Raw genomic sequence first — 24,677 nt, forward strand, 5'->3', positions numbered from 1 at the left:
CCACAAGCTGAGAAAGAGGAAAAATGCTAGCAAATTTGTTGCAGATAAGAAGATCGGTGCTAAAAGAAAGAGACAGCTGATAAACCAACAGGGTGGATTTCCTCTACCGCTCTTAAGCATCACAATTCCTTTTTATCTCCAGCTTGATTGCTTCTAAAAAAAACCCAGGAAGTGCACCCGAGCTCACCATCAACACAATAAAATTATTCAGATGACCAAGTATTCAAATCAGCCACTCTTGACTAGAGTCAGTGGCTAAGTTTTTTTATCTCAGAGTTTTTGTATGTTCTGTGTTCTCATGTTTTGGTCTTGTTACGTATAATAAAGAGTCAAAAGAAGACATTTCTGTTCTTTCGTTCCATCCATCCATCTTTTAATCCGCTTATCCTTCAGGGTCGTGAGTAACCTGGAGCCTATCCCAGGGAGCATGGGGCACAGGGCAGGATACACCCTGAACAGGGTGCCAATCCATCTCAGGGCACAATCACTCACACTACAGACACTTTGGTCATGCCAATCATCTTACCATGCATGTCTTTGGACTGGGGAGGAAACCAGAGTACCCGGAGGAAACCCCCACAGCACAGGGAGAACATGTAAACTCCATGCACAACCCTGGAGATGTGAAGCGAACGTGCTAACCACTAAGCTACTGTGCGCCCCTGTTCTTTAGTTATTTATTGAAAATATTAAGCATTAGACATAAACATTTCACCTCTCTGAACACACTTGAAACCCTTTTCATTACAATGAGATTGTTTTAGTTTTATTCACAAAAACGGATTTGTCATCTTCTATAAAAATCGTTGGTATACATCTTCAATACATAGCCATAATCATATCCCTTTACCATGTGATAGAGAAAAAACACACAATGCTGGCCATATGCTGACATATTCGATGCTGTCGAATATGGCATAAACAATTAAGTTGATCGTTTGGGGTAGCGGTTGTCTAAAACGAGCTTCTAGTCTAATATTTCCAGACTGCAGAAAGTCCTCCCTGTCAATAGAAATCACACTGCAGAACACATCATTCTCAACCATCGCTCGAACCACAGATTTTGGTAGAGTTCCTAAGAATAAGTTTTCTTGATTGCAGACACGTGAGCCGGAATTGAGAAGTTTTTCAGAAGTTTTTCAGACACACTCTGTCGATGGGGTATTTGGGTACTTGGCAGGTGTTGAGAGCAATGCTTGGGCGTGCCCCAATCTCACACCTGGTGATACAGACACGTTTTTCACAAACAGCAAAGCTGACATGCTGTTCAGTTTATAATCTGCATTTTGACAAAAAGTATCTCTTATAACTACTCCCCAAAGAAATAAAAGTGTCATGCTTCAGATTATTTCTAAATCAATTCTGACTTCAACTGATTTATTATATTTCAATATATAACAACATTGTTTTGCCATGTCAACATTATTGGTGAGTTTTCCTGTGATGGAGATTTTCAGAACTGTGGAACAAGAACATTATAAAATTAATATTAGTGAGTCATTCCCTGCTCTGGGGTTTAGAGAGAAAATGGTGTAGCGCAGTGGTTTTCAAAGTGGGGGCCGCCAGGGGGCGCCCGCGGGGCCTCAACAATTGGGTGTGAAAAATAAATACATGATTTTCTCTTTCTCACTCTCAGACAACCACACACACACACACACACACACACACACACACACACAATCAATCAATTCATAATGTAATGTAATGTAAAGATGTAAGATGTAATTATTAATTTAAAAAAGGGGGATATATTCAGAACTCTGTATTTTTAATGTGTTTTAAACACATCTTGCAAAAGGGGGGCCTCGGTCATATGTTAATGCCATGTGGGGGGCCTTGCCTTGCTCTTATACATCTCCACATCTCACATCCCCTGTCCCAAACCAGACAAGGCCATGGAAATACAGCTGTAACCAAGCAAATTGTTTTATCGCTTAGCTCTTTTGCCTTTATTGCCTTCACAGCAAAATTCCCAGTGTTGAATTAACTCTTTCAGTGTCCAATTGCACACAAATAAACACTGTAGGTGTATTTTACTAGCACTGTATTTTACTGTGCTCAGTGGGTGCTTGTCTGTTCTTATTTTTATTCTAAACATTGTGTGTCAGACACCATACTCCTTTATCTTCTCCGCACGGTCGAGGCGCAATTTTAAAGCAAAAAGACAAGTGAGAGAGAATATTTATGGTTATGATTTGTTATGATGAAGACCAGAAACATTCTCTGCACACATTTAATATAACACTTCCGGTTATGTCGTGTACATCGACAAAACGGTTCCCCCCAAGACCCTAAGCAGGACTTTAGTTCCGTTTTGTCGGTACCTTCACCGCCATCTGGTGGTGGAGGCAAGAATTGTCAATGATGATGCTGCCGATCACTTGAAATAGGCCACAGGTTCCCAAAACCTGGTACTTGAGTACGCCTTTTTTCTGCGCCTTTGAATGTTTCCCTTGCTCTAACCAAGACACCTACATTAACTCAGGAAGCGCTGTTAATTAGCTTAGTTGACTCAGAGGTGTTGTGAGCATGGGAAACACTACAATGTGTAGGACAGGGGTTACTCCAGGACCTGTGCAGTTCCAAAAAATTTGTGACTCAGAGTGAAATGTAAATAAAAACAGAATGCAATGATCTGCAAATCTCATAAACCCACATGTTATTCACAATAGAACATAGAAAACATGTCTCAAATGTTTAATCTGAGAAAATGTACCATTTTAAGGGGAAAATAAGGTCATTTTGAATTTGATGGCCGCAACACATCTCAAAAAAGTTGGGACGGGGCAACAAAGGTTGGAAAAGTAAGGCATTGCATTCTGTTTTTATTTACATTTATTTACATTTTACACATCGTCCCAGCCTTTTTGGAATTAGGGTTTTGTATATATTTCTACACACTGTATTTTAAAGATCATTTTGTCAAATCCAAAAAATCTTTACAGATCTTTACTGGAAATAGTTGAAACAATGTTTCTCATGCTTATTCAATGAACCATTAACAATTATTGCACATGCACCTTTGGAACAGTCCTTAAGACACTAACAGTCTATAGGCGTAAGCAATTAAAGTCACAGTTACAATAACTTAGGACAGTGGTTTTCAAAGTGGGGGCCACCAGGGGGCGCCTGGGGGGCCTCAGCAATTTGGTGTGAAAAATATATTCTCACTCTCAGACAACCACACACACACACACACACACACACACACACACACACACACACACAATCAATTCCTAATGTAACGTAATGTAAAGATGTAAGATGTAATTATTAAAAAAGGGGGATATATTCAGAAATTTGTATTTTTAATGTGTTTTAAAGACATCTTGCAAAAGGGGGGCCTCGGTCAAATGTTAATGCCATTTGGGGGCCTTTCCCTGGAAAAGTTTGGGGACCCCTGACTTAGGACACTAAAGAGACTTTTCTATTGACTCTGAAAAACACCAGAAGAAAGATACCTGGGGTGCTCACACCCGCACTGAGCGACCTAAGTTCTTTTAGCATATGCTATTCGTGTTGCACAATGATGAATAATTTGCAACCGATTTCTTTATAAACGCTGCCTATTTCCTCTGATGAATAATTAGCAAGATTTGATGGTAATATTAGCTGACCCGCAGTCCTGCACAAAAAAAAAAAGACCTTGACGCTAACAAAAACTTTGTTTACGCTAAATTTTATTGCATGTTATTGTTGATATACCATGTTATTGTAGCCTACTGATATAAGGTCTCCTTACACGGCATGTTTGTTAGTTTAGTTCAATTACAGTCTCTTTGCAACAGTGTGCTTTGAGTGACATTTCTTTTCTGAACTGTAGACTGCTGAATACAGTAGAATAGAACAGGATAGAATAAAGCAGTGTGTGAATATACAAGTATATATTATATACTGCGGGCAATGTACATGCAATACAATGTACACTAAAGATAATTTGCAATATGTAAATAATACAGTGCAATATATTTGACTAGCCTAACGTGATAATCCTGTCTATTGCTGCTGTGTCTTTGCTACTGTTTGGTAAAAAAGTGCATTCTGAATTCTAATTCTAAAAAATTCGTCAGTAACTCGCTGTAGTAAGGTTGCCATAGTAACAGCAAACCGCTATATAAACAGCACGGATCGCTGCTAGTCACACGGTCAGTTTAACCATTTTTGTATCCTGTGATTTTTAAGTGTTTTACATTTAAGATAAACAAACAACAATCTTACCATGTTTACCGAGTCTTTGCTGATGTACGACACCCCGGTGCTGGTGAGCAAGAAAACCGAGGAATCACCAAAGGTAACGTTGACTATTTTCAATCCTTGTTGGTTAAGTATAACTAGACACTTTAACTAGATACTCATTTCCAACTAGAGATAAATATGCTAGTTGCATTTCCATATGAGACTAACTTTAAGCAATATCCGGCAGTTCTGTTTAGTGGATATTGATGACGGCTGAATACTGTGTTACTTCATTCATGGTTACAAATTTGTAATTTAGCTGAAACCAGCCAACAATCTTTCCCCTTGAACACTGAACATTTCTCCCACAGCTTCAACGTAAAATCTCTGGTCCAGATCCATGTCCACCCAAACCCAAGAGCCCTTCATCTGATGTCATCAAGCAGCAAACAGAGGAGCTTCTTAATGCCATGCTGCCACCAAGGTAAGGCCGTCCTGCGCTTCCATAGTTGTCCTAATTAATATGTGACACATTACTAGTGTTTCGGTGTGTTTATGAGTGTTTATGTGTTCACGTGTTGCAGGGAATGGAGGGAGAACGATCAGCTGTGGGTACAGAAGGTGTCCAGCACACCGTGCACCCGGACAGACATCATTCATCTGCAAGAGGAACTGGATCTCAAACTGCAGCAGAGAAAGGCTAACGATACGGGTGTTTGTCCTGTCCGCAGAGAGCTCTACACACAGTGCTTTGGTATGTTAAAACATGATTACATAATCTGCATGATCGGTCAATTATTCGTAACAAACAGGAGACGAAGTCCGTTCGTTATCAGTGCTAACACATCAACGAAAAAAAATGTTTTGGGTGTAATCATTAAGGGTTTTTGTTGATGTTGTTGTTTTTTCTTGCATGAAAAACAGGAACATCTTACACATTTAGTACAAAACTTAAATAGAAACATATTCAAATAGGGGCAGTGGTGGCTTGACGGTTAAGGCGCTGGGTTACTGATTGGAAGGTTGGGGGTTCAAGCCCCAGCACTGCCAAGCTGCCACTGTTGGGCCCTTGAGCAAGGCCCTTAACCCTCTCTGCTCCAAGGGTGCTGTATTATCTCTGACCCCAGCTTCCTCACAGGCTGGGGTATGTGAAGAAAACAATTTCACTGTGCTCTACTGTATATGTGGCCAATAAAGACTCATTATCAAATGCATTCCTTTCTAAAATATACTAATTTCTTTTCTTTCTTTTTTTTAAATTGTCATTTAGATGAGCTCGTTAGACAAGTGACCATCAACTGTGCTGAGAGAGGACTGCTGCTTTTACGAGTGAGAGATGAGATTCGCATGACCATCTCGTCCTATCAGAACCTGTATGAGAGCAGCGTGGCCTTCGGCATGAGGAAAGCTCTGGAGGCTGAGAAAGAGAAGTCAGACAACGTGAAAAGGGTATTTATTCACAGATGTTCATCCCTGTTTCTCTTTCATTTAAAAAACAACAACAACAACAACAAAAAACATATGGTATCTGCATCTATCTTCTGTAATTGAAATATTAATAGCAATTGTAACTTTTTACAAAACAGATTGCAGACTTGGCGGATGAGCTGACTGAACTGGAAAGACAGTTGAATGAGAAGAAGGCTGAATGTGAGGAAATGGAGAGACAGGCAAATGAACGGCGACTGGTTGAAGAGCAGAAGCACGCTGAGGAGATCGAGTCTCTCAAATACACCAACCTGCAAATTAAGGTATGCCTTGTACAAGCCTCAAATTACCATTAAGACAAACGGCTGAGACACTGACATCTTCATCTAAAAATACGTCCTTATCTGCCCTTTTTTTTTCAGGACCAGTTGAATACAGTCATCACACAAATGTAGTTATAACAGACATGTTTAAAAATGGAGCCAGTCCGTGCCGGTAGACGATTAGGTCCAGATAGCGAGTGAGTTTCACACTCGTACTGTATATACACACACATGCACAAATAAAATATATATAAATAAATAAATAAATAAATAAATAGTACCAGTATCAAGCAATATACCAAGTGTTTCATATCTGATTCTTAAAAATGTTTGACGTTGAAATGACATTAGCGTGGGCCATGTGGAAACAAAACCGATCCTCACTATTCGTCGTGTGTGAATCTGCGCGTATGCTTGTAGGTGGATGAAATGGATGCACCCTTGAAGGTGAGGGAAGCTGGTCACAAGCTGGTGAGGATCTTTAATTAATCATGTCAGACTTGTGCATCTCTCTTGCAGGAAACCCTGAAGATGCTCTACAACATAGACAATAAGAAAAAGAAAAGAAAGAATTAAAAAACACAAAAATAAACACAAAGATAGAACAATAAAGCAAATGTTGTAAAGTGGTCTGGGTCTTGGTTGTAATTTAAACGGTGAGCTTATTATGTAAAGATGTGGGTGGCTGTGGTGGTAGAGCGGGTTGTCCGCTAACCGTAGGGTCGGCGGTTTGATTCTCAGCCCACGTGACTCCGCATGCCAAAGTGTCCTTGGGCAAGACACTGAACCCCATGAGTGCTGGTGTGAATGAGAAACAGTTTCAAGTGCTTTGAACCGCTAAGGTTAAGAAAGCACTATATAAGTGCAGACCATTTACTATAAAGAGTATTTCAAATCTTAAGTATTAACCCAGAAGAACAGCAAGAATTGGTGGTGATTTATATATATATGAAAAAGGAAATTCAACTGTCCGTGAGGAATATTTTTCCTGAAGTCCATCAATAAACTTACGCTGCTGTGAGAGTGAAAACTTCATTCTGTTAAGGAGATTAAGTTGCAAATGGATGAGTTGGATAAAAAAACAATATGTAACATGGGATGTTATAACATTAACTGTGCTACTGGCTGTATCACCAGCTGTGAGATTGGGCCATGCTTTTATGGCCACTTACACACATCCTGAAAAATTGAAACCACGCAGCGCTCTATTTGGTGTTCATACTAGCGTGTACAAATTGTATTATAAAGCTGACATTGGTGAAAACATATGATATGTCGGCTTTACAAGTTTGTAACCCTTTTGCCAGGACAAGAAATGCTACCCCATAGGACACCCCCATATAATTTTCAAGGATTTTGAGCCTATGGATTTGTCAAAGCCACAGTACTGCCCCTGCGAAATCTGCTCCATCCCATTCTCCCCTGCAGAACTGGTAGTAAGCTTATGTTCCCGCTCTGTCGTACATGTGCTGACCTCTCTCATCAACAAGGCGTTTCTGCCTGCAGAACATCTGCTCACTGAAACGTTTTTTTTTTAAAAATTGTTGTTGCATGATTCTGTGTAAACTACAGGGGCGCCGCTAGGGTTATTGGGCCCCCTGGCTAATTTGTACTCCAGGCCCCAAGCCCCCACCCCCCAATTATCTTTTCTTATTACCAGGTGTAAAAACAATCATTATCAATAAGCATAACAATTATTGCATATTCAATAAGAGACTATAAAGAACTAAATTTGAACAGTTTATTAAATGAACTGAAATTATGCATTTATATCTATAAACAAATAACTATATATACAGTACAAGTAATTAATACCATTGTACACTCTCTCTCTCATACACAGGCACTATAGACACTCTGTCTGGATTTCTTTATAAGCTGTCGACTTGTAATTTCTTATTCCCCAAGTACCAAGAACAATGAACTTTACTATTATTATTATTATTATTATTATTATTATTATTATTATTCATTGAGTGCTTTTCTGCTCACCATGGTTGTCGAGTGATTATTTGAGTTATTATATTCTTCCTGGCAGCTCAAACCAATCTGGCTATTCTCCTCTGACCGCTCTTATCAACAAAGCGTTTCCACCCACAGGACTGTCACTCTGGGTTTTTGTTTTATTTTTATTTTTTTTGCACCAGTCTGTGTAAACTCTAGTGAAAATCCCAGAAGATCAGTAATTTCTGAAATACTCAATCCAGCACATCTGAGACCAAAAACCATGCCATAGTTAAAGTCACAGAGATCATTTTTTTCTTATTCTGACGTTTGATGTGAACATTAACTGAAGCTCTTGGCCTGTATCTGCATGATTTTATGCAATGTGCTGCTGCCACATGATTGGCTGATTGGATAACTGTATAAATGTGTAGGTGTATGGGTGTTCCTATTAAACTGGACGGTGAGTGTATAATAATTTTATTTCGAATAACCAAGATAATAAGTTACAAAATATCTGTATTCCAAAATTGGCTTAATAACAATATTGTATTAGTTTCTTGGCTGTTTAAGCCAAAACTCTCTATATTTTTATTCAGTTTTGAATGATTAAACATTGCTAAACATTGAGAATTTGCTGTGGGAATTGATGTAATTCCTTTTAAAGGGTTATATATGTAAATAAATCCCTCTTCTCACTGTTGATCAATGACACACGTGCTTGGTACAATAGATAGTAAGTAAATTCTTAATAAGAAAAAGTACATCCTGTAGCAGCTTCTACACGCCCTATATTTACCTTGCTGAAAAAACCCAGATAAAAACGTGGGTCTCTTGTAATAGAAGGTAATTTGTTGCCTTCTATTGGTGGCATGTTATGTCTAGTGGATACCATTAAGGACCAATAATTGTAATGGTTTTAATGGTTAACTGATGGTTTGTAATGGTATTTGTAGTGGAAACCATTAGAATATATGTGATGGTTTCTATTGGGTTTTTTTTTTTCAGCAGGGTAGTTAGAGAAACTACTCGAATATTGTTTAAAGCGGCCTTGCTAGCAGAAATGAACTCTGAGTCTGTGCCTTCAGGAGTTTATCAGAAAAATACAAAAACACTGTTGAAAACATGCAATGCTGGCTGTAACCACTAGAGGGTAGCACATAGTCATATATTGTATAATTGTAAGTCTACACATTAAAAAAAAACAATTCAACTTGTAGAACGTGTAGACTGTAGTTTAAAATGCAATAGCCAACCTTTTTATATTTATACCCCACAACAATGTCTTGAATCTTGATTTTCTTTCTCATGTCACTTGATGAAAACAGTATGTGCATCCCCTTTTAACTGCTAGGGGCAGATAGAATTACCTGAATACCTTCTTGTTCACGCAGTCCGAGACTTTCAACAAAGTAACAAAGTGACTATGAAGTAATATTTGATAAATCTTAAATCTTACACGTTGGACCCCGTGTGCACCTTGGAGCTATCTGCGTACGAGCTTATGACTGCATCTTCGGTTGTAGTGAGTGTATTTCATACTTTTTGGTGCCATTCAGAACTCTGTGGCTACTCGCTTCAGTTGGATTCCCTGTTGAAATGGGTGCAGTCGATGTCTCAGTTCTCTGGAAGCTGAGGATGAACACCAGCTATGTGTCTACTTGGGATTGACCATCGTAGAGAAGCGGTCTTTGGTTTAGGTGTCTCCTGCACTGACTGTACAGTAAAGCATTCATAATCTCATAATCTCGTTCTAGCCGTGTGGACGACGTGGAGTCAGATGTAGCTCAGGTAAAATTGTTGATCCTGGAACTGAAACCAAATGTGATGGAAGATCACACTCTTTAGCAGAGTCCTCCTTATATCCCAGTACCTGTTTCTCCCTCAAGAGCATATCCTCAGACCCTACAGTGATATTTCACTTTACAAGGAGCGTCTCCTCTTCATGGGCATTGTGCTGCTGCTACCTGTTTGACACCATGCACCTTCCCCAGATTAACATTTAACATTAGCCTTCTACTTACTGTAAGTGGCGTGGGTGCGCTTTAAACAAACACCATCCCAGTCAGACTTCAGGTTTGTCAGACAAATGACATTGTGGTATAGGTTATCCAGGTGATTCTCAGCATCCCTGGAGGATAGTTACATATGCAATACATACGATTCTATGTACACTGGCTAACCACCAGCATCCCTGTCAATTGGAACCAAATTTGACTGGGAACCAAATCTAATTCAGCAAGAAAGTTCCAGGAAAATAAGGCCACATGACAACTGTTTTTAATCTTCTTCTGGCGTAGAGTTATTCCTTGGTTTCCTTGAAAGAGCTCAGGGCAGTGAGGGAAGTGGGGGCAGTGTGGGCTCAACAGTTAAGGCTTTGGGTTATTGATCAGAAGGTCAGGGGTCCCAAGCCCCAGCACCACCAAGCTGCCACGTTCGGGCTGCTGAACAAGGTCATTAACCCGTCCTGCTCCAGGGGTGCTGCATCATACCTGACCCCACACTCTGACCCCAAAAAGCTGAGATATATAAAGAAAAGAAGTTCTCTGTGCTGTAACGTATACATGTGACAAATAAAGGCTTTTTCTTCTTTATATGCACAACAAGTTATCCAGATGACCCTCATCAACGCTGGTGGTTATCTGGTGTTCCTAGACCCACAATTCTATCTGGAACTAGCATCTTGATTGATCGTTAATGTGTTAGATAGATATTTACAATTTCCCTTCGCACCATTCTAGGTACAGACTTTACAAAAGCCATAGTTTGTTTAATGCAGTCTAAATGTTTAGCTGTATTCACTGAAGCTGCTTAAGGGTGAAGGAGAGAGTAGGCTACTTGCATACAAGTGTTCCAACTGTGTTTGTGTCATTTCATATAGACACACATTCATGAATCGTTTATGTTTTTAAGAGGCACTAGCCGTCTGTTTTCTGTCAGGGACTTTTGGTAGCTGAATCACTGGTGTGTGTGTGTGTGTGTGTGTGTGTGTGTATACACACACAGGAACAGGGGTTGTGGCCTCGCTGACTGGGCTCAGCTGAGAGAACACAGAGAACAGCCTGGTCCTGTAGGTGTAGCCCATTCACTTCTTCACGCGCCGTTCACCTCGGGCAACTTCTCTCCGCGAGCTGCCCTCCTTAAACTCCAGATGACGTGACGTACCGGAATCCGGGGCTAAAGATAAACAGCACGAGACCTCGATAGGGGAATTATCCGCCACACATGAAGCGTTTACATGTGGAGCGACTCGGTTGAGTTTGCTCGGAGAAAGCTTATTCGGGCGCTCGCGCTTTAACTCGACCCCATCGACATGTTCACGCGCGGCTCCAAAAAGCGCCGCTCGAACCGTTCGGTAAGTGAAGCTCGCGCTCTCAAACACTCGTGGTACATTCAGGAAAAATAAATAAATAATAAAAATCGGTTCCTGATTCGTTTTAACGGTCTGAAAGTCTGCTTTTGTTTGCGACATTACGGGTTTACCTGCGTGGGGAACTTTTTTTTTTTTTTTTCGGGACATCTAAAGTTTCACTTCGAACAAACACTTTTTAAACGGTGTGTTGTTTGACTTGTTTTATCGGTCTCGCTAACATACCGATATTTCATGCTTTTAAATCCTTAGTAGCATGTTAAGAATTGTTTTTAAAAACTTTACCATTGGATTCAATGCGGGGGCGGGGCCAAGAGACTGACGTCATATTTACCTGAGCAGAATGATGGCGACGTCCTCAACTGCATACTGCTGTATTAAAGGGGCAATATGCGATTTAAAAAATTTCTTACTTGGAAAATATGTAAAACACGATAATTATAAAAAGCATACATGTTATCCATGGCCTCCACAGAAGTGTATTAAGTGGCTGGGAAAACTTATTTGTATTTGGATGGAACTGCATTCATTTTATAGGCATTTTATGTAAGACATTTTATAGACATTTTATGGATTTTTTTTTTCTTCAGAAAACTTTGAATTGGCGAAATTGAAATGTCACGGTGATGTTTGTTGGTAAATGAGACCTTTTAGCTGTACTCGTGTTCGACACACGTGAATCGAAGAGGGGTTTGACTGAAAGTGTGCTGTGATGACATCGCATGGTAAATGGTCGGCACTTGTATAATGCTTTTTTAACTTTAGCGGTTCCAAAGCGCTCTCATTCGCCCATTCACACACACACTCACACACCAATGGTAGCAGAGCTGCCATGCAAGGCGCTAACTTGCCATTGGGAGCAACTTGGGGTTCAGTGTCTTGCCCAAGGACACTTCGGCATGTGGAGTCATGTGGGCCGGGAATCGAACCGCCAACCCTACAATTAATGGACTACCCGCTCTACCACCTTAGCCACAGCCGCCCACATGATGCGTCTCGGCCCAAATCTGCAGAAAATCTCCTGTAATTTTTAAAAATTGCAAGCCCCTCAGAATATTGCGGAGTTTGCTTAATTTTGCATTAGTTTCTGCGATCATAAAATCACGAAATCCTGGAGGGAGTTCCTGGGGTTGGGGGTTTGATGGATCGTTCTTTTGAAAATCATTCGTACTGTATGTCAAATCCAAACCTAATCTTGAATTTTTTTTTACTAATCTTACCTAATGCACCTTTAAACAATATAGTGGAGAGAAAAAAAGCTTTGAATATGACAAAAAAAAAAAGACAAATGTACCTCTGCTTTACAATTAAGCCACTTTTCCACTGCATGGTACGGTACGACTCGACTCAACTCTGCTCGCTTTATTTTTCTGAGCTTGCTTTTTCACTGCCGCCTCAGAGTGGGTGCCATCTTCCACTCGCCTTCATGCAGGAATAATGCTGTATTATCGAAGCCCTGTACAAATACACGGTCAGGCCGTATTCCAACCGCCTTTCCTGTTCGCTGAACACAGACCCTATTAAGGATGTAAAATAACGCCACTCTAGAACCTACGTAGTGCTCGATATGACGAAGTTAGATTCATCCGTGACAGGAGCGACTTCGATAAACACCTGTTTGGAAATCGGTAACAAGCGAGACGTAAAAACCTAAGACCGAAACCTTTGTTGTAATTTTATCTGTAGTGATAAATGATGCATCATTTTCAATGAATAGAATATTACCGTACGCAAAGTATGTATTAAATTTTACATTTATTCAGGCACAATACAGAACCACTCGTTAAGGAGAATTCCCTACTCCCTCAGTGCACGGCTCACATTTAGTATCGGCTCGGCTCGCGTGGAACCTCGACCGAGGTGGTACTAAAAAAAGTACCAGGTACTATCCACAGTGGAAAGCCCCCAAAATGCGAGTCGAGCCGTACCGTGCGGTGGAAAAGTGTCATCTTTCTGCAAAAGGAAAGCATTTGGTTAATGCTTATGTGATATCCGAATGACCTTCTCATTAAGCCGAATTAAGTAGGAATTTTCATTAAAAGTGAATGAAATCCAAGTGCTGTTATAATTGAAGTACGGAAGGTTAAGCACTAACTTTCTGATTCTTCTGTTTTTACACACACTGAGGTCGGAACACCTCCTTAAGTTTTCATTAACCCGTGATTTTTTTTTGGTGTTGCAAACACTGTGCAGTCAGTAGGATTGTTTTTGTCTACTTTCCTTTCCTAGAGGAAGTGCTCTCTATTCAGTGAGAGTTCCTTAACTGCCTAGAAATCACACGCAGGAAAAGAAACAGACCTAAAAGTAAATTCTGCATGTCCACTCGCATTCCAAGGACAACTAGTATGTATATGGTGTTTTCTGTGTAAATTTTAAAGCCACTCAACTGCACTGGGCAGTTATTTTTGCGCGGGATGTTGAAATTTGACCTTTTTGTTTTTTAAAAAAACACATCTGTAGCTCTCATGCATAAAGATGTCTTTTTTTGATCATGACCAGACGGGTTGACTTCAGTTCTCCCAGCATGCCACGGTGCCAGAGGCCCGCGACCTTGCGACTTTTAGCCAGTAAATGTGTAACAAGCTAGTCCTATGGTATGCAAAACTGACTGAGGCTTAGTGATATAGTAAAGCTTGTACCATTTATCATATTAATATTTCTCCCCTGCTGAAAAGTAATAGCCCTCAGCAGTGGTGTTGTTTCGCACAGACCTTTGCACCACACTATTGTTACACGTCTAGTGTCATGTTGTGAGATTTTGGCCCGGTCAGGTGGCTGCCGAGAGGAAATATTTCCCGAGGGTGCGGATGGGAAGAAAACCTTGGGAGCATCCTGTCTCACAGTGAGAGGAGGGAGGCCAGTGTAGTGCGTTTCGCCTACGTTTCGCAGTGCACGCAACATTACTACTCTATACTGTAGCATATCGCTTTACTTTTCAGCTGTTTATCTTTCTTACCTTTCCGCTCAACCTTATCTCAGGTAAACACGAAAAGTAGCCTCTCATATCAGTACACTGATAGCAGCAGTGGGAAACGGATATTCTCACACGACGGTTGGGAGAAATCTTTCATTTCACGGTTCCTCTGCATATTTCTTTATCCTGCCGAGACAGGTTAAAGTGCACCCAAGCTCTTTAACGTCTCCGTTACATTTGATCTCAAAATCGTCCTCGTCTTGTATGATTTATATGTCCGTGTTCGGCATTATTTGCAGTTAGAGGGTGTTCAGGCTTGGTTCATGCATGTGTAATGCACTCCTTGTGGCATATCGGTTCACAGTTTGGCCGGGTGTGTGAATTCTGCTTGCAGAGCTTTACGCTCCGGGGCTTTTAACTGATTCCAGAACTGATTTAAATAAAGCTCGGTGATTTAATGAGGGCAAAGATACCACCTGCATCCTTACTTAAGGTGGGATTTCATCCAGTAGAACAGGAAATGTGCATGTTGACATTATCATCTGTAACCTCATTGAACCTGCGTATTGAGTAAAGAATCAGAAACAGAGTAGCATTTTTTTAAAGCATGTCATACGTCAAAAATACAGGATTTCACCGAGTTGTTTTAGATGTGATTGTTGTGGTACGTGCTTCCATATGTTTGTTTATTTATTTTTTTATTAATCTAACAGGAAACTTTTGGCCGCAAAAAACCCTAATAATTAATAGTCAATCATTCATGTGAGACCATGAACAAATAGGTGATTAAATGGCTTAAATATCTTAAATGTTTTGCATTTTAACGTCCCAAGAAAAAAAAATAACTTGGAAGAAAACCGAGGCACAAAGCATTTAACTTCTTGTTGTACTAACTTTCTCCTCTAGGGTTAATCCCAAAATGACTGTTCTCTGTTACAATAACAACCAATTTAAATTACAAATAAGAAGTTTGATAAGGAATTTATTTTAAGCAAACATACAAGCGACAGGCTAAAACTATAAAATCGCTGCACGTTTTTCTACTAAATAATAAAAGTTAAAAAAAAAACTATCAAACCGCTTGAATGAAATGTAATATGAGGCAATAACCCAAACTGTTCATTATATTTCTGTCACCAGCACAAGCTGCTTTTGTTTTGAATACTTGTGCTGTTATGAAATGCATCCCTGTTTTGTGCAGACTGCATTGTACCATGTTTTAGTCAAGTCAAATCAAGTGGGTTTTTATTGTCATTCCTCTGTATAGCTTGTATACATTGGAACGAAATGACGTTTCTTCAGGACCATGGTGCAACACGGAACAGTACGCCAGATTACATGAAGTGCAAATACACAACAGTGTGAGACGTGTGCAGGACAACAGATGCACAGAACAAAACAATAGATACACAGAACATGGACTGTAACGGTACGCTTTTGTGTAATGTAGCGGTACACGTATAGCAGCAATACTGGCAGCAAAAACGAGTTGCGTAGTATAAAGTGACCGATGCAGCTATGTAAAGTGCAGTGTGCAGTTTTTAGTGAAACTCTTGGCTTTTTTAAAAATATATATATTCCTCTCCATATTCTGTATGGAAGACCTCGTGAGACATAAACTCTACATTATGCTTTTTGCCACATTCGATATGACTGCTCTGTTCGCCTTCCTTTTATCGGTCCCTTCAGGAATTGTGATACCGCGAACGCCGCAATATTTGCAGGTGCGTGCAATTTTTCAGAATTACCGCAGGTTTTCCGCAGATTTGGGCCGAGACTCGTCGTGTGACGTCATCACACCGCGCATTCAGCCAAAGCCCTCCTTGATTCACCTGCCTCGAACATGAGTAGCTAAAAGGTCTCGTTTACCAACAAACATCACTGCGAAAGACGATTTCACGCAATTGCGATTTCGCAAGTTCAAGTAGTTTTCCTCAAAAAACCCCCCAAAAAAAAGAGCAGCAGAAAAGATCGAGCATTTTTGGCCACAACAATCACTAAAAACTCTGTACGGACTGTTTTGTTTAAGCAAGAACCGTATATGTTGTCAGTCAGTCCATCAGTCTGGCTTTGTGTGCGTGTTCTTTAAAAATGCCTCAACAGCGTTGGACCTAAAAAGAGTTTTGTGCACAGCCGTTTGTGGCGCAGTAATATCAGTGCTCCTTCTGCGCACAGCGGCTTCACAAAGGCCCCGTTTACACTAGTGCGTTATTGTTTAAAAACTCATATCCGTTGCTACGGTTACGCCTGTCGTCTTCACTACGCTACTCTAGCGTTTTCGATCCTAGAAAACGGAGACTTTTGGACATGCCGACGACCCCGTTTTAGTTTGAAAACTCCGCACTCGCGTTTCAGTGTACACAGACCAAAACGAAGGCGTGGCTCCGCCCGCATTCGCTCCCCGATCGGGTCTTCTGGATCATCGCGTATCCTTCCCTGATTCGTCAAGCCTCTACCATATGACCGTTACGCTACCTTGATCGTATACACAACAACACGGAGACTGAACCGCAAGCTTCGCTGGCTTTGTCGTCGTTCTCAGCAGAAGTTGTGCTGTGTACATGCGCAAGAGGCGAGGTATGATCAGAGCGATCTGCAACAAATCTCATATTGAGTGGCGTAAATCCTACACGGAACGCCGGTTTGGACTAGCAACCGACTTCCTGTTTACACTTGTATGCGCATGCCCAGTGTGCATGAATGGTCATCTGACATGCGTTTTCAGTCGTGCCGTGCGGATAGGGATCGTTTCTGAAACGCAGCGGAAACGCCAGCGTGGACGAGGATCGTTTTCATTTTAAAACGCACTAGTGTAGACAGGGCCTGTGATATTACCTCCTTCCTGAAGCCTGCACGCTTTTACATTCCTATTATTGGTTAAGTTAAAAAAAAACTAGTTGAATATAGAAATCCAGGTAGATATTTTTTTTTTTCCTAATTGACATTATTGCTTATTCAGACTAATCCTTGCAGCCCTGACTACAGTGAAAAACGTGATGTTTTTACAGCACACTATAGCCTCAAACGCTCTAGTACTCCACAGTGAGTGAGAGAACATACTGTGGTGTTTTTTCCAGGTTTGTTTTTGTTGCAGCAACATTTTTAGCCACCTCTACATGCCTCTCAAAAACAACGGTCTGTGACTCGTAGTTTGCGGTGTCAGGCTGGTGGCCTGTAAAATGTTCTGTGAAATGAAATGCTCATATATAGTGATGGAAAATACCAGAAGAGTGGTAGTTTTCTTCTTTAAAAATAATTTTTCTTTCTTTTTTTCTTTTATGCTAATTTTGTTTGGGTTATAAATCAATCAAAAAAATTTTGTATTTACACTAATTGCACATCTGGTTATTCAGGAACAGGTTTGTGTGCTTGAATTTTTTTTTTTTAAATTTACTATTAAATCTGGGTATCAAAAAACAATAATAATAAAAAAAATAGACCTCAAAGTAAAAAAAAACAACAACTCATCCACAAATAAAATATTAAGTATAAAATGAAGTATAAAACTCTAAAAACAAATAAATAAATAATAAAAACTAACAGATTTACATCTCTCTCTCTTTTTTTTTTGTTGTAATTTTTATTGTAAAAAAAATTAAATAAATCTGCAATCCTTTTTTTGGTACCATTTTTCTGCAAGATTATCAATTGCGATTTGATTATTCACAATTTTCAGCTTCGATATGTATATTTTAATGCTTCCGTTTAATGATGCTTAATGGCTTGCCTGTAACGTTGATGAATGAGCAATTATGCATACTGACGAGGCTTAAATTATCCAAGCAGGCGGAGAGAATGAATCCTGAACAATGTGACGCGAACATTAGAGCCAGGTTGACGGGTTGGCTCATGCGTGACTGTGTGTTTGATGTCGACATTTAAATGCTATAATGACTGAAAGCTTCAACATAAATTTATTACGCATGACTAACGTGGACAGGTGTAAAAAAAAAAAAAAAAAAAGAAAAAAGAAATGTGACTCTCCCTGTCTCTCTCGCACATTTAATAAGCTGAAGCAATTAAAGCCTTTAGTAAAAAGAAAGGAGCTGAAAAACAGTCCTCCTCCTGCTCCGCCGCTCTCTCTCGATCTCTTTATCTCTCTCTCTTTCATAAGTGAATGCTTGTGCCCTGGTCTTGGTTCAGCCAAGTGGCAGAGTTCACTGATTCAACTAGCTGTGTTTGTTTTAGCACACACGTTTCCATAGATCTCTCGCTCCAGGCTCGAAGAGGCTGCCGGCCCGTACGCGAGCTTTTGTTCCTCCTCCCTCTCTCTCTCTCTTTCTCTCTCTCTCTCCCACTCTCTGTGTAAATGAATGTGATTTTCTGAAGAAGTGTTACTGTGCACTTTGTGACATGGCACAATCATATGGCAGCAGCACGATGCATAAAATCATGCAGATACAAGTCAAGTGCTTCAGTTAATGTTCACATCAAGCGTCAGAATGAGTGGGAAGCCCATCCACCTCAGTGTTCGGCATGGTGTGCATTCTGAGATGCTTTTCTGCACAACTCGGTTGTAAAGAGTGGTTATTTAAGTTACCATGGACGTCCTGGCTGTTCTCCTCTCACCTCTCTCATCAACAAGGCATTCTTTCTGACTCTGACTGGATTTTTTTTTGTGTGTGTGTGGTGTTTTTTTTGCCCCACTCTGAGTAAACTCGAGAAACTTCTGTATGAAAATTCCAAACCTCTATACTCATCCCAGCCCGTCTGGCACCAACAAATATGCCATGGTCAAAGTCATTGAGATGAAACCCCCCCCCCCCCCCCCCCATTCTGATTTACATTTGTCTGGTTTGGCTGACTATTTATTCTTAGTGATTTACACGTGAGACTGGATGTAGTACAACTGAGCAGTTGAAGGTTAGGGGCCTTGCTCAAGGCAGTGGCAGCTTGGTCATGCTGGGATTTGAACTCCTCACTTTCCGATCAGCTTGATTTGCATAATTGACCAGGCTTACAGGTATTTCTAATAAAGTGGTATTTAAATACAATATGCCACTGTTTGTACAGTATTACTACCAAACTGTATATCATTCAACAAGACCAAACTCGTATAACTAAATCTCATTTTATTATACACACATGTTTTATGTAACCCATCCTAAGACCTGTATTATGTCTTTGGAACGCCTTTGGAACCGTCCCAACTTGACAGAAGGTGACATAAATTCCAGTGCGCTACTGTAATGGCACGCTGAAAGGATTCCCTGTATGAGCTGAACAATGGGCAGCTCCACAAAGGCCAGCGATGCCTTTGCCTTCAGCTACGCTTCTTAGCAGTCCTGTTTAAATGCAGACCAGCATTTAGACATTGTTTAGGCATCTGCGATGTTGTCCTCGAGCTTAAGTCTCACAATTGCACACACACTTCTCATCCCTGCCGCTGTGTGTGGTGGATTGTGTGAGCGAGGCAAAGACTGCGTTTTAGCTTTACAAGCTCTATCTGCATGCTTTGACACAAACACCTGTGTCCTGGCATGTGAAAGATCTGGAACTACTTGCGTGTGGGAGAACTAGTTCTTCGTTTTATGGCTCTATTTTGGCTTGTATTTTAAGAGTTGTAGATAGTTAAAGTGATACTCGGAACTGTTATTCGTCGAAACACGCATTTTACTTATGCGCCTTGCAGTTTTCGATACCTGCCGACGTTCCAGTTTCCATAGATATGAACTTATAAAAAAGTTTATTAAATCAGGCCTTTCCATTAGTTAAAGGTCATTGGAGCAACGCCAAAAACCTTTTGTGTGTTACTCGCCAAAGCTGTACCATATGGGCACAATGGCCTGGTTGTGAATATAGTGATGCACATTGCGATCATAATATGCCTTGCAGTATGAAAAAAAAAAAAAAGAAACTTGTGAACCTATGACAGTTAAAGATAACCCTACATTAATTTGACCAAAATAACTTTTGGATTAGACCTACAGAAATCATTGGCATATCATGGGTGTCTGCAATATAAGTCCAATTTAAAAAAAACAAAAAAAACAAAAAAAACCGACTATAACCAGACTCAGATGCTCTGCCTATTGGCCATAGAGCTTGTGAGAAATTTTGTACACTTCTCTGGCTACAAGCTTCAGGATCTTGAGGGCTGCATTCTGTTTATTCTTATATATGCACTAGTTCGCAGCAACACTGTGACATGATTAGCTTTTCAGATCAAGATGATGATGATGGTGTGGCTGATCTGAAAAATGTCCATGAAAGCCCATCATTAAATGTTACTAAAAAAATTGAAACAGTTAATGGGGAGGGGGATTGGTGGCTTAGTGGTTAGCACGTTTGCCTCGCACCTCCAGGGTTGGGGGTTCGATTCCTGCCGCCATACTGTGTGTGTGGCGTTTGCATGTTCTCCCCGTGCTTTAGGGTTTTCCTCCAGGTACTCCGGTTTCCTCCCGCAGTCAAAGACATGACTGGCATTTCCAAATTGTCCACCCCGTCTCGTGCCCCGAGTCCCCTGGGATAGTCTCCAGGCTCCCCGCGGTACAGAAGATGGATGGATGGATGGATGGGTTCTTGGCCACATTTATTGACAAAACATACCAGACTCTATAGATAAAGCTAGAAGTCTGGCGTGCAAGAGTAGATAATGATTATACTTGTTGAAAAACAACAGTACTTCATTGTCTTAAACTATTAAAGCTTATATATAAATGATTGCCATTTAATATAAATTGCGAGCATGTTCCGTGTTCTAGGTGTATATGGATATTGTACTGTTTTTTTTTGTTTGTTTGTTTGTTTGTTTTCCCTTTCAAATTTCTAGTTAGGATCCTTATTTATTTTGAATGAGATCAAGTAGACTATAGCCCAATCCAGCCTAGTGCTGACTAAAGCTGATGCCTTGCTTTGGGCAGATTTGAAACTTAGGCTCAAAACAGAGGGGTTGTATAATAATGGCACCAAAGGTAAAAGGATGACCGAGTGGAAAACAAAAGCGAGAGAGAAAGGAAGGGTGTGTAGCATCATTTCTGCAGCCATTTCCTTCCTTTTGACTCCATGAAAAGGTCAACATCTATACTTAGTATGTAGTATGCATTAATGGATTTTCCTATTTGTCCTGACTGATTTATTTAAAATGTCGAAAAATCTGTTTTCAACAAGCACACATTGCGATCACTTTTCTAAGATAATCCGAAAAGCAGTTCTATGTAATGGCCTACATGCATTATACAACGTAGTCATGTTTTTACCCTATGTAGTGCGCATGTGAAGTGAATTGAACACCATTTGAGATTCAGCCTAGCTGTGTGTTTTGGAGGGGGCTTAACTAAACACAATTAAGACCGTCCCTCAAGAAGTTTGCGAACGTAGGCATTACTTCAAAGTGAAGGAAACCCCGCAATATTCGCAGGAGCTTTCCACAGATTTGGGCCAAGACACGTCTTTTGACGTCATCACAACACGTGTTCAGCCAAAGCCCCCTTCAGTTCACGTGCGTCAAACATGAGCACAGCTAAAAGGTCTCGTTTACCAGCAAACATCACTGTGAGACATGAAAAAGCACAAAAAACTCCGCAAATTTCACCGCAAAATTTGATCTTAATATCTGTTGAGATATTAATATTGTTTAGTCAGAATACGGACGCCTTCATGATCCTGATAGCACATCTGAAGACTCCAATCTGCCCTAAAATAAAAGCATAAAGTGTATTATTCAGCTATGTAAATGCAGCCCATGTGCTGCACATTCTCGCTTTTATCAGGAGGCAGAGGGGATCCATCAAGACAAGTATTTAGTCTTGCAGTGATTTATTTATAATAATAGCACTTCTTTCATTCTTTCACGCAGGAGGAAGATCCTGACAGAGGGCAGCCCTGCATGCGATGTGGAGAACAGTGTCCTGGTTTACGCATGCACGGCTGGAGGTAAGAGAACATCTCCTTGAGTGGACGACGACTGTCGGGCGTTCCTCTTCTACTTGTACTTAATAATGCCTGAGAGATTTTGAAGTACATGGATAGGTGAAGGCTCTGTGTATAATCACGAACATGGACAGAGCAGTATGTTTGTTTTAGCTGCGTATTCGATGCCGATTTTGTTACAGAGAAAGGAACGAGTTGTACAGGCTGTGGGAGAGCAAAGTTTAGCAGTGGGAGTGCTGACTTTTAGTTTTTTAACGACGGCCTTTTTATGGCCAGACGCGCATCTGGTTTTGTTAAAACTAGTCTATAAACATTGAAACGGGTAGAGAACAGATGAGAAGTTTCCCCCTGACACCCCACAACACCGCCGCGCACCATCATGGCCCGAGTGAACCTACTAGATCTGATCAGCGTGAGTCGATAAGCCATACCGTCGGACTACAAGTTCTACCAGTACTTTTTTCATTAAATAAATCTGACCACGAAATGACCACACCTCAATCGGACCGGAGGATGCGGGTTAACCCTACGTTCGTGCTAGCAAGTGAAAAGTCGCTTGAGTCACTTGTAGCTTGTCTCTTGTGGGCATGTAGTGGCCTCACTCATCATTGCGAAAATGAATTTATATGTTGCGTGCTCGACTTCGTGCTAGCTTCATAGGCACGTTAGCAAAGCTACGTATCTAACTATACCAGCTACATACATTCACCAGAGGTGCCAACAATCTCTTGCTACTTCCTCCCAAGCTTTGTTTGTTTTTCTTCGTGACATCTTTGTAGTTTAGCGAGGTTCTATATGACCGGATACGATGAAAACATGGTTGTATATTTTTGCGAAAGAGTAACCAGGCACTTATTGCAGGTAGGAACTCCAGCTGTAATCGGGGAACTGACAAACTGTCGGACCACATTAGGGCACCGTAGGGTTGGTCCGAGGAATTGTCGCTGCTGAAATCAAAGCATCAAAGCTCTGTGTCATGCACGTAGATAGAAAATGGATGACCGCCTGTCACTTGGTCCCTTTCTTGTGGGAACTTGGAAAACCTCTTTAAAGCATCTACTAATTGAGACCTTGGCGTTTTAAGGATTTTAAGGAATTGTTTGCACAATTCTGTGAGTTTAAGATATCGACATAACGTTTGGTTCCTGGATAAGGCCAGTGCGGACATGTTTTAACTAGGGCTGGGCGATATATCGATTATAGTATATTTAAATGTTTTTTTTTGTTTTTTTTTTTACATATTAAACACCACTGAATGGATGCTGTTGATTTGATGTCATTTGTTTTTACTTAATCTTTGTCGTTGTAGGCATTAAATAAAAGTATCGTTTCTTTACTTTACTACTTTACTGTTTTGCAGACAGTTTGTTAGCTAAATGATATATCGTGATACGCATCGTGTATCGTAGAAATGTCCTCAAGTATGGTGATATGATATCTTATTGTCATATCGCCCAGCCCAAGTTTGAACTTAGTTTGAAAATATTTCCATTATTACTTTGGTTTTAAACCTTTCATATGTATTCGTTGGTATGTAAATAACGTAATTAGGTTTATAAGAAGTCCACAAAAGATTTTTGTCATTTTGAATATGAACTGGTTTCACCTCCATAGCTTCAGAAGCATGTTGTATCCACAGCTTATGAAGGACCTTTTTGTCCAAAACATCTTGTATAGAGTATATATGCATGTATTTACAGTATAGAGTATTCAGCAAGACAAGCTCTCAATTTTTGGATGCAAACATCAAAGCCATTTCTACTGATAGTAACACGTGTTCATGAGGCAACATGTTCAACCACTTCGTCACTTCAGATCAGATCATGTTTCTATATTTGATGTCAGGTTGTGTTCTTCAGAGACCGAACAACTAGGAATGAATATTCCGCGGTGACTCGGTGCAGTCGAGAACACTGATATGAACAGTCAAAGACACACACTTGCATTTCACGATGGAGGAGTGAACGTGGATATATCAGTGAAGTAGCCAGGCGCACAATAGACAAAGTGCTACAGGACACATGTGGAATTCCAGATGGTAAAGATCGCAGTGTGTGTATGTACGTGTGTACTAGTGTGTTTGTGATTAGCGAATTAGTGCCGCCAAGCCTTCTTCGCCTCCTCTCTCGAAAGTCATACATCAGTGTCCGTCTTAATCAGATCTCTACTTAATCAGTGTGTGATCTCTCTTTAAATTGACACCATAATGAAAGCATACAAATGTTCAGTCACAGCAGGGCAGCATTGATAAATGTCACACGAAATCCACACAGGAGTAGAATGCAAGGTCATTTTAAACAGCCATTCTCTTCTCGTTTTCTTAAACGGTCTGTCAGTGTTCAGTAGGAATGTATCAATATTTAGTCTAGGCATTTTTGAGTATCGTTTAGTTATTTAGTAGCAATCCAATTACTTGTGCTAAGTACAGGCTGGATAGAATGTTGTTTAAATCTTCAATAGACAGTATTGGGTGTATCAAAGTTGCTAAAGTACATTTTGCCAGGAAAGAAAAACTGTTAAAAGAAGTCCAATAGTCTAGAACTTCAAAAGAGGTCTATATTAAAGACGGTTCATCACACATTAGTTCAACCTTAGTGGACACAAATCGACCATTTTAGGCTAATTCTGAATAGAAACCAATTCTAGTTGT

General features: G+C 40.3%; 2 protein-coding genes across 6 annotated transcripts in view; both read left to right on the forward strand.

The window, feature by feature from the left end:
* Window positions 1-4,094: 4,094 nt before the first annotated feature.
* LOC128607475 (axonemal dynein light intermediate polypeptide 1-like) lies at window positions 4,095-6,556 on the forward strand. Of its 5 annotated transcripts, XR_008385877.1 has the most exons (8): window positions 4,095-4,291; window positions 4,548-4,660; window positions 4,761-4,930; window positions 5,447-5,625; window positions 5,763-5,927; window positions 6,027-6,124; window positions 6,348-6,374; window positions 6,447-6,556. XR_008385877.1 is itself a non-coding variant. In XM_053624349.1 (6 exons), the coding sequence occupies exons 1-6, from the start codon at window positions 4,220-4,222 to the stop codon at window positions 6,057-6,059; spliced, it is 732 nt and encodes a 243-aa protein (XP_053480324.1). In that variant the 5' UTR covers window positions 4,095-4,219; the 3' UTR covers window positions 6,060-6,217. The 5 variants fall into 5 exon arrangements, 1 of the variants encoding a protein (XP_053480324.1); XR_008385876.1 differs by having other exon boundaries at window positions 6,279-6,556; XR_008385875.1 differs by having other exon boundaries at window positions 6,348-6,556.
* Window positions 6,031-24,677, forward strand: part of prickle3 (prickle homolog 3) — a 44,134-nt gene continuing 25,487 nt past the window's right edge. The window contains exons 1-4 of the mRNA XM_053624345.1: window positions 6,031-6,124; window positions 6,279-6,398; window positions 7,235-7,363; window positions 21,954-22,030. Of these exons, the coding sequence (XP_053480320.1) occupies window positions 6,357-6,398; window positions 7,235-7,363; window positions 21,954-22,030 (248 nt within the window). The 5' untranslated portion in view covers window positions 6,031-6,124; window positions 6,279-6,356. The remainder of the gene's footprint in view (window positions 6,125-6,278; window positions 6,399-7,234; window positions 7,364-21,953; window positions 22,031-24,677) is intronic.

This window comes from Ictalurus furcatus, chromosome 5 (genome assembly GCF_023375685.1).
Source record: "Ictalurus furcatus strain D&B chromosome 5, Billie_1.0, whole genome shotgun sequence".
Classification (NCBI taxonomy): domain Eukaryota; kingdom Metazoa; phylum Chordata; class Actinopteri; order Siluriformes; family Ictaluridae; genus Ictalurus; species Ictalurus furcatus.

What these genes read in the sequence shown, in the direction of transcription:
- LOC128607475 (XM_053624349.1), top strand. Translation starts at nt 4,220, where the DNA reads ATGTTTACCGAGTCTTTGCTGATGTACGACACCCCGGTGCTGGTGAGC. An exon ending in AAACCGAGGAATCACCAAAG is followed by an intron (nt 4,292 to 4,547) that starts GTAACGTTGACT and finishes TTTCTCCCACAG; the next exon opens with CTTCAACGTAAAATCTCTGG. An exon ending in ACACCAACCTGCAAATTAAG is followed by an intron (nt 5,928 to 6,026) that starts GTATGCCTTGTA and finishes TTTTTTTTTCAG; the next exon opens with GACCAGTTGAATACAGTCAT.